Here is a 7,688-nt window from a genome sequence, read left to right as displayed (position 1 = left end):
TCATTTCACTTTTGGCACATTTTATTGTACTGAAGATTTCATTTGAAACGGGTAAAATTACCATCTTTGCCCAGTGGGACTAAAAATAATCTTTATGCATTTGACAATTTAGTTATCATTTCTCAAACTGGTGCATATCAGTATTTCCACCTTTTGTAATTTTTTGAGGCCATTTCAGAGAAATAACAGTAATTTTACTCATGGAAAAATCCTTAGTGGCTTACATTGGTGACTCCACTGCGGTTCCTGTTTACGGTTTGTGATTTCAAGGTTGTTTGTTCGACTCGACGACGCAGCGTCTCATAATCATTCTGAGGGTCCAGGATAAGTTGGCAAGGGTATTCAGTAGGACGCTGGAAGAACGCCATGTCAGGGTACAGCCGCCTGGAAACGCACATAATCTATATATGCATTGGTTTGTTTTTATCTACAGTATATGGATCCTTCTAAAAGGTTGGAAGAACTGTACTTCATACAGTACATACTGTACAATGATAGGCTGTGGTCCTTTTTACACTCACTCAGTATAAAGAACAAACAAGGAAACATTACAGTCATACCTTACATCCTTGTCAATCTGGAGCAGAATTTCATTATCTCTGAAGTAGGTGTTCCACCTGCTGTCTGGGTTCGGATTTAGAGGCTGAAAAAAAATTAACAAATCCCACTCATAAGTGACTTGTTACACCTATAAGCAAAGTGTTAAATGAACAGCTGCTCATCTGCTAGTTATACCATTTATTTACACTTTAGGTTCTTGTGTCCCCTTTGCTACACTTTAATTAAGACACTTAATATGGATAGAAGACATATGCATACTGAGAAAGCTGTGAATATTTGTGTTAAAAATGACTCTAGTGAAAATCTGACTATACTATTGGGTGACTGTACTCAAGTCTTGGTGATAATTCAGGCACACACTTTGTAACAAACTGACCAATTCTCTTACTTCCCTTCAAGAGTGCAGACTGCGTGCACAGACAATATGCACCAACTCTGCTTTAATCAAATTAAAAAGCTGCATTTTAATTAATATGTCAGGCTGTGATAGATGTTAAATTTTGAGCCATGTGAAAGAAGCAAGTCTCCATCTGTCCCTTCATGTTCTTCCACATATGAACTGAGGTTGAGCCACATGGGCAGCAGGCCCAGTAGGGCCTTCTAGACGTCCCTCTCCCCAGCAATGCAAGCGACAACAAGCAAATCTCATACATTAAAGATGACAACTTGTGGATTCTGACAGTCAAGTCTTTGACTTGATTTTGCATACTGAAGGCATTTGTAACACTGACATGGCACAACAGGAACAAGAAAACCACCTGTAAGAAGAATGGGGGAGGCATCCGCTTATACATAAATCAAAGCTGGTATAAGACTAAGGAAGGAGGACTGACACTGAAATGCAGACTCTCTCTTCACCTGTGTTATTTGCCACAAGATTTCCTAAACCATATATGCAGAAGTGTACATCCCCCCCCCACTAATGTAAATAATGTAATTTTTTTAACCTTTTTCTCACACACAGATACACGCATCTATTTGTTTTTACAAAAACTATTTAACCAGTGACATTGGTCAGTTAACTACTTTAATACAGAGTGAAAACTGTAAGATGCGTTCAAGTGAATGCAGTTAATATAAAAAGCTGAACGCTCTCACATGGTACTGTTTGTTTGTTTTTTGTTAGTGAGACAATGATCCTCATTAAGTCCAGTTAGCTTAATTGCACATCCATTAGGGGTCAGACACTAGAATGTGTATAATCATACAATTATTTGGGAACAATAAACACAAAAATGAAATTTGAGGCAAACTGTGAGGTAAGTGTACAAAGAGAGGCACCAGAGACTGTCCTGACTTCATATTGACAAAACTATAATGATTTTAAAGTATCGTGGTTTTATAGAATTGATTTGTCTTTTTCTTTAGTGTCATGGTTTGGTTTCCTATGTGTGAAAATCAGGAACGCTCAGAACCACATTGTCAGGTGGGCTAGTAATACACAGATTTAATCTTGACAGTCCAGGGATTGAGCCGGTGACCTTACAGTCACAAGCTGGCTTCTTGCATCTACGGGTTACTGCTGAAATGGTCACTAGTGAGGAAAATTACTTGTATTGCAGTCATATTGGGGTGCAAAGTGCTGCTCAACTAAAGAATCTTATCTACTGTAATCACCAATAACCTGACAAGAATTGTCTAATAAAAAATACTCCTGTTTTGAATCATCCCACATTTAAGTTATTCAATAGAAATAGAACACCACAATAAAGAAAACTTCACTCACTTGGTCCTCCATAGTCACATCTTCTCTGGAAAGGCCCAAGTTGGCTTTTGCAATACCAGGCTGGATGATCATTTCTTTTAAAAACTGGGAGTACACCTCCCTATGAGAGACATGAAACAAGTTAGATTAATGCATCCATCATATTTCAAGCAAAGATGGCAAATATTCTCTGATATTAGTTTCAGGGGTGGCTGCTTTTCTCTGTCATGATAATAAACTGAAAACCTTTGTGCTTTGCAGTTATGGTCAGATAAAACAAGGAAAAACATGACCTTATTTCTCTAAGAAACTTAAATTGGAATTTTTCACTTTTTTGTCTAAAAGTATCTTGTCATGTTAGCATGCCTCTGCTGTTGACTTGGTCTTCATCTGTCCAAAGACCATCTCCAAAGTAAAAAGGGGTGCAAAGTGGTGAAGGTCCAAAAAAAGCTGACAAAATTTTTCACCCGAAAACAAAGAACCAGTGCATGGCACCTAAGCTCCTGTACTCAACATCAATAAGCAACAGCTGATGTAGCTAACTTCACATGTAGGGCTGCACAATAATTCCTTTTTGTGAGCGTGATTTAGATCCCTGTGCAATCTCAGACTCACGTGACAATCATTCTGTCGTGTTTGCATTAGCAGGGAGATGCCTTGCATCAAACCAAGTGCTCCCTTATCCTCGCTAAGCTGCATTAACCAGTAGCAGGAACACATTATATCCTGTGATGAGCTGTAGCCAGGAAGAGAAGACTGATTCAATAACAAATCCAACATGTTTGGCATTATGAAAGATATTCTATGCCCTTCTGCAACTATTTTTCAATTGCTGCACTGCCTGCTCTATTTACCTAGTGCCAAATAGCAGTTGAGACAGAAATAAATCCCTTTGTGGTGATTGTATATTGCAGCTTAGTGAGGAAAAGGGATTGCTTAATTTGATGCAAGGTATCTCCCTGCTAATGCAAACATGGCAGAATTATTGTCACGTGAGACTGAGATCGCACAGGGATCTAAATCACGCTAACAAAATGATTAATTGTGTAGCCTTACATGAGAGAACACCAAACAGCATTGGTTTTTTGGTTAATGTGACAACAAAAAAGATTCTTCAAATAAAAGTAACGCAGTGTGGCTTACATTTGCACAATAATGTGTTCCACTTACCTCTGCTTTTTGAGGAAAGACTCCCATAATGTCTGATTGAGAGGTAGGTAATTAAGAAGGATCTGAAAACAGGGTAAAACAATCTTAAGGCAAGAACAAAGATCACAACATTTTGCAGACCCATACAGTTAAACTGGCAACAATTTCATCTGTACAGTCTTACATAAATATTGAAATGTAATTTAAAGCCAGACCTCGGTTCTAATATTGATATTTTTGCCAGAGACGTTTATTGTAAAGATGCAAAATGCTATTTTGTATTCAACCCCTGCATGATGCAGCAAAAGCACCATCATTACCAACTCATGCAATGTTTTGTTCCAACCCACTAACATTTTTATAAAAATTCACAATTTTGTTGTATCCAGTCAAAAAAAAAGCTTAATTTGATGCTTCTTTGGGCAATAAGGTACAAATATCTTTTCCAGATGGTTACAAAATGTTTCGACCCACTGCCCCCACCCCTCAAACTGTTATTTAACCCTCTGAGACCCCATGTAGGCTTTCACACACTGGCAGAGCAGACGTTGATGAAAATGGAAAACTCTAAAGAATAAAAGCAGACTGAAACAGCATAATTAAAATTTAAATGATAAAATGAAGTCCTTAAACTTTATTTATTTTATTTAACTCTGGTTTGAAAATGAACAGAGCAAAAAAAAGAAAGAAGGGATTTCCATGATTTATTGTTAATGCAACTATAAGCTATAGTTCGCTAACCTACTGGACCCACCGGTCGCAACATTTCAATTTTATTTTATTTGTATAGCGCCAAATCATAACAAAAGTCATCTCAGGACACTTTACAAAGTAAGGTCTGGACCTTACTATTATACACAGAGAGGGGGCAACTTACTTTCCAGCAAAGTGCTCGTATACCTCCTTCAAATGGGATTCCTGAGTTGAAGAAAGAAAAGAAGGGTCAAACACAGCACAATAAAATATCGTATTAGACTAATGTTATCTGTACAAAATACATCAAGGTGTGAAAATTACCACTGAAGCACAGTTCCCTCAGTGTCTTCAAGTTTATATTTTCTTCACTCAAGGCTGCTTTAAACTCCTGTATTCTAAAATAAGAATGAAGACATGGTTATAACCACTTTATTGCTGCTTAGTGCCAAGATACCTATTGTACTAATGTGGTGATAAAACTGTTAACACACAGTCTAAAGAAAAAGATGCTTTCTCTAACAATAAAGTCCTAAAAGTTTAGTTACAGAAAGTTTAAAGGAATAATTCAGTGGGAATTGTTTGTTTTCTTGTAGAGATTATACAAGACTATACCTCTTTTATGAGGTGTGGAGTCTCAACTGGAGTACACTGTTCAAGGCCGAATGAAGTCAAATTATACAGTTTCACAGAAAGACAAGACAAGTGGAATTCGTATGGAAGAACTTTCCCCTCTCTTTCCTCTCCCATTAATCATCTCATGGCCCCTCAGACTTATCTGGTAACCTTTTGCAAGGGTCCAGCGAACCCTAGGTTGGGAACCACTGGAATACATTTAGTTGTATATACAGCAGTTAAATACTGCTCCACTTCGACCAGCAGTAAAATGCTGCATTAGTATAAACTGATTAAATGGTACATGCAAAACATTAACTAACAATTGCGCTTTATACTTAATATATCTGAGAAAAAGACAGTTACATGGAAAACTCCTGCTGCCTTACAATCACACTGAAGAGCCTCTGCACCGGAGTCAAACAGCTTGTATGTTCAAACATATTTGGTCATTAAAGATAATCCTAACTCTGAAAATAGATTAGAACCGTCTTTGTAAATTGAGCCCAGAACGTTTTTCCAAGAAAGCATGCTCTTGCCATTAGATATATTTGCGTCAGGACAACGTATTCACGGTTGTTTTCACTCTTTATTGACAGAGACGCTGTCAGCAAAAACAGCTAGCTGGACAACAGCTAGCAGAGGAAGTATGAGAGTATGATGTGTCAGCTGATGTAACGTAACCTATTAAAATGTTGCAGCTGCAGGAGAGGCTCGCTGTGTTTGAGATTAAATATTACGTTATACACTGTACAAAAACCATATCAGAAATCATATTAGCATGTACGAAGTGTATGTTTCTGCTGCGCTTGCCTGCTCAAACCTAAACCTGGTTTATATTTGGTTAGCTAAGCTGCTATTGGTGCTAGCTAGCACTGAAGTTAAAGCCAGTTTTGCGGTGATGATGCTAGCTCCTACAATAAGCGATGTCCACTAGTTTTCGCGTTCCGCGCATTCTGTAACGCTCCCGAGAACAAAGATTTTGCTGTGTCTCACCTGTTTTTGTACGCAGTAGACATGTCTCAGCAGGCGGCAGAGTACTCCCTTAACTGTTTCCAATGAGGATTGAATTATTTGCCACAAGAAGGTCATTTGATCACTTCCGTTTTCACAGCATTGTGGGCAGACACCACGCGCTGTTCCGCTTCACAGCATTATCAAAATATTGATTATTATATTATTCACAAGGGCGTGCTTGGAAACAGAGTCTTGTATCTGCAAATACAGTTTTGTAAGTTTGTACATATAGGTTTGCATCTGTAAACTTAATTTTGGAAGCTTGTACATTAGGCTTGTATCTATGCAGTTTTTATTTGCAAGATAATTGGGTTTATACTTGTAAATTCAATTTTGCAAGCTTGGCAACATTGGGTTTGTACTTGTAAATTCAATTTTGCAAGCTTGTCCACTTAGGTTTCTGCCTGGAAACTGTTTTACAGGTTTGCACATTCAGTTTCAGGCTTACAAACTTACTTTCACAAGCTGGTAGGCAAGAAAACTTGCGTGAGCATATGTGCGCGTGCCTGCGGGTTTTTGACACATTTATATGTCAGTAGATCCCCGCCATAAAGTTGTAGGGTGCTCCAACCACATTTTGAGCGCTACTCAGTTAGCAACCCAGCATGTGATAGCTCACAAACACAGATTTGTAACAGCAAATACAGATTTGAGAGCACAATCCAGGCCATGCCTGCTCTCTTTTCTGATTCTGTGCCCTCAGATTTGTCGACTGTGGTTTGTGTGTCTTCTTAGTGATGGTACTTATATTGGATGTCCACTTCAAGTCCTAGTAGAGCCCAGGAACTTGAATGACTCTACTGCTGACAAAGTGCTGCTGATCCAGGTAGATGCAAATGCTGTTCAACTTCCTGTCTCTACGCCGACTGGTCACCATCACGTATGAGACGATGACCCTTGTGTCATCTGTGAACTTCAAGAGTATAAGAGAGGGGTCCCCTGAGGTGCAGTCATTGGTGTATAGGTAAAACAGCAGTGGGGAGAGCACATATCCCTGTTGGTTGACTACTGATTGACTGGGTACTGGATGTGGTTTTCCCCAGCCTCACCTTTTCATCATCCCAGCCATCCTCCATGAGTTGAGGATGGTGCCGAAAGCCAAACTGAAGTCCACAAAGAGGACTTCATGGGGGGAAGCAGCTGCTGGGCTCGAGGTGAGTTGGATGGGGGCTGTGGAGTTCTGCTTCTCAAACCCACAGTAAAAGCATTCAGGTCATCTTCCAGTTGATGGTCTTCTGCAGTGTAGGGATGATTTTCTGTAGCTAGTGATGTTTTGCAGAATTCTCTACACAGACAAGGGGTTGTTGGCTGAAAACTGTTTTTCAACTTTTCAGAGTAGCTCCTCTTTGCTACTCTGATCTCCCTTGTCAGTGTGTTCCTGGTCTGCCTGTACAGGATCCTGTCCCCACTCCTGTAGGCCTCCTCTTTGGCCCATGAAGCTTCTCGAATATACTCTGGGCTTGTTGTAGTATGTGTAAAAGGTCTTGGTGGGCACATGCCCCAGTAAAATTATACATTTGAGTTATAACAATCTCATATATTTGGCAGTGGATTAATTTAGTTTGATAATAATTGGGAAAAGATGATTTGTTGTTCTAATCCACATTGTCAAAGCAAAATACAAGTTGAGGTGCAGTGTTCAGGGTTTGTACGCACATCATGCACGTTGTAGCTGGTGCACTGCAGCGATTATGTATTCGTGTGTGAAACAAACGAAAGTAATAGATTTAAGTATGTGACATGGACAAATTAGTTTTTGAATAATATAAATGATCTTATTTTGACTCCAACATAACTGACTCCTGTAGGTAGACTAAAGAAAACTTTAGAGGAGGCTGAGACAGGGAAGAGGTTCAGAGAGATGAGGGAAGACCTGGCTGTAGTTGGTAAACAAGCTAACATTAACTTCCTTAGCTAGTACATAACCAGGTGCAGATGTTGATTGTGA

General features: G+C 39.1%; 1 protein-coding gene across 1 annotated transcript in view; it reads right to left on the bottom strand.

Moving 5' to 3' along the window:
* The window catches only part of LOC109970930 (TBC1 domain family, member 13), a 9,352-nt gene extending 3,530 nt beyond the window's left edge, over window positions 1–5,822 (bottom strand). Inside the window, exons 1-7 of the mRNA XM_020618858.1 lie at window positions 5,720–5,822; window positions 4,433–4,506; window positions 4,293–4,333; window positions 3,437–3,498; window positions 2,288–2,387; window positions 561–643; window positions 225–384 (exon numbers count right to left, since the gene is read on the bottom strand). Of these exons, the coding sequence (XP_020474514.1) occupies window positions 225–384; window positions 561–643; window positions 2,288–2,387; window positions 3,437–3,498; window positions 4,293–4,333; window positions 4,433–4,506; window positions 5,720–5,742 (543 nt within the window). The 5' untranslated portion in view covers window positions 5,743–5,822. The remainder of the gene's footprint in view (window positions 1–224; window positions 385–560; window positions 644–2,287; window positions 2,388–3,436; window positions 3,499–4,292; window positions 4,334–4,432; window positions 4,507–5,719) is intronic.
* Between the last annotated feature and the right edge of the window lie 1,866 nt (window positions 5,823–7,688).

This window comes from Monopterus albus, unplaced genomic scaffold, assembly GCF_001952655.1.
Source record: "Monopterus albus unplaced genomic scaffold, M_albus_1.0 scaffold209.1, whole genome shotgun sequence".
NCBI classification, from domain to species: Eukaryota; Metazoa; Chordata; class Actinopteri; order Synbranchiformes; family Synbranchidae; genus Monopterus; species Monopterus albus.
Note: the sequence above shows the minus strand (reverse complement) of the source record. Positions and strands in the feature narration are given on the sequence as shown.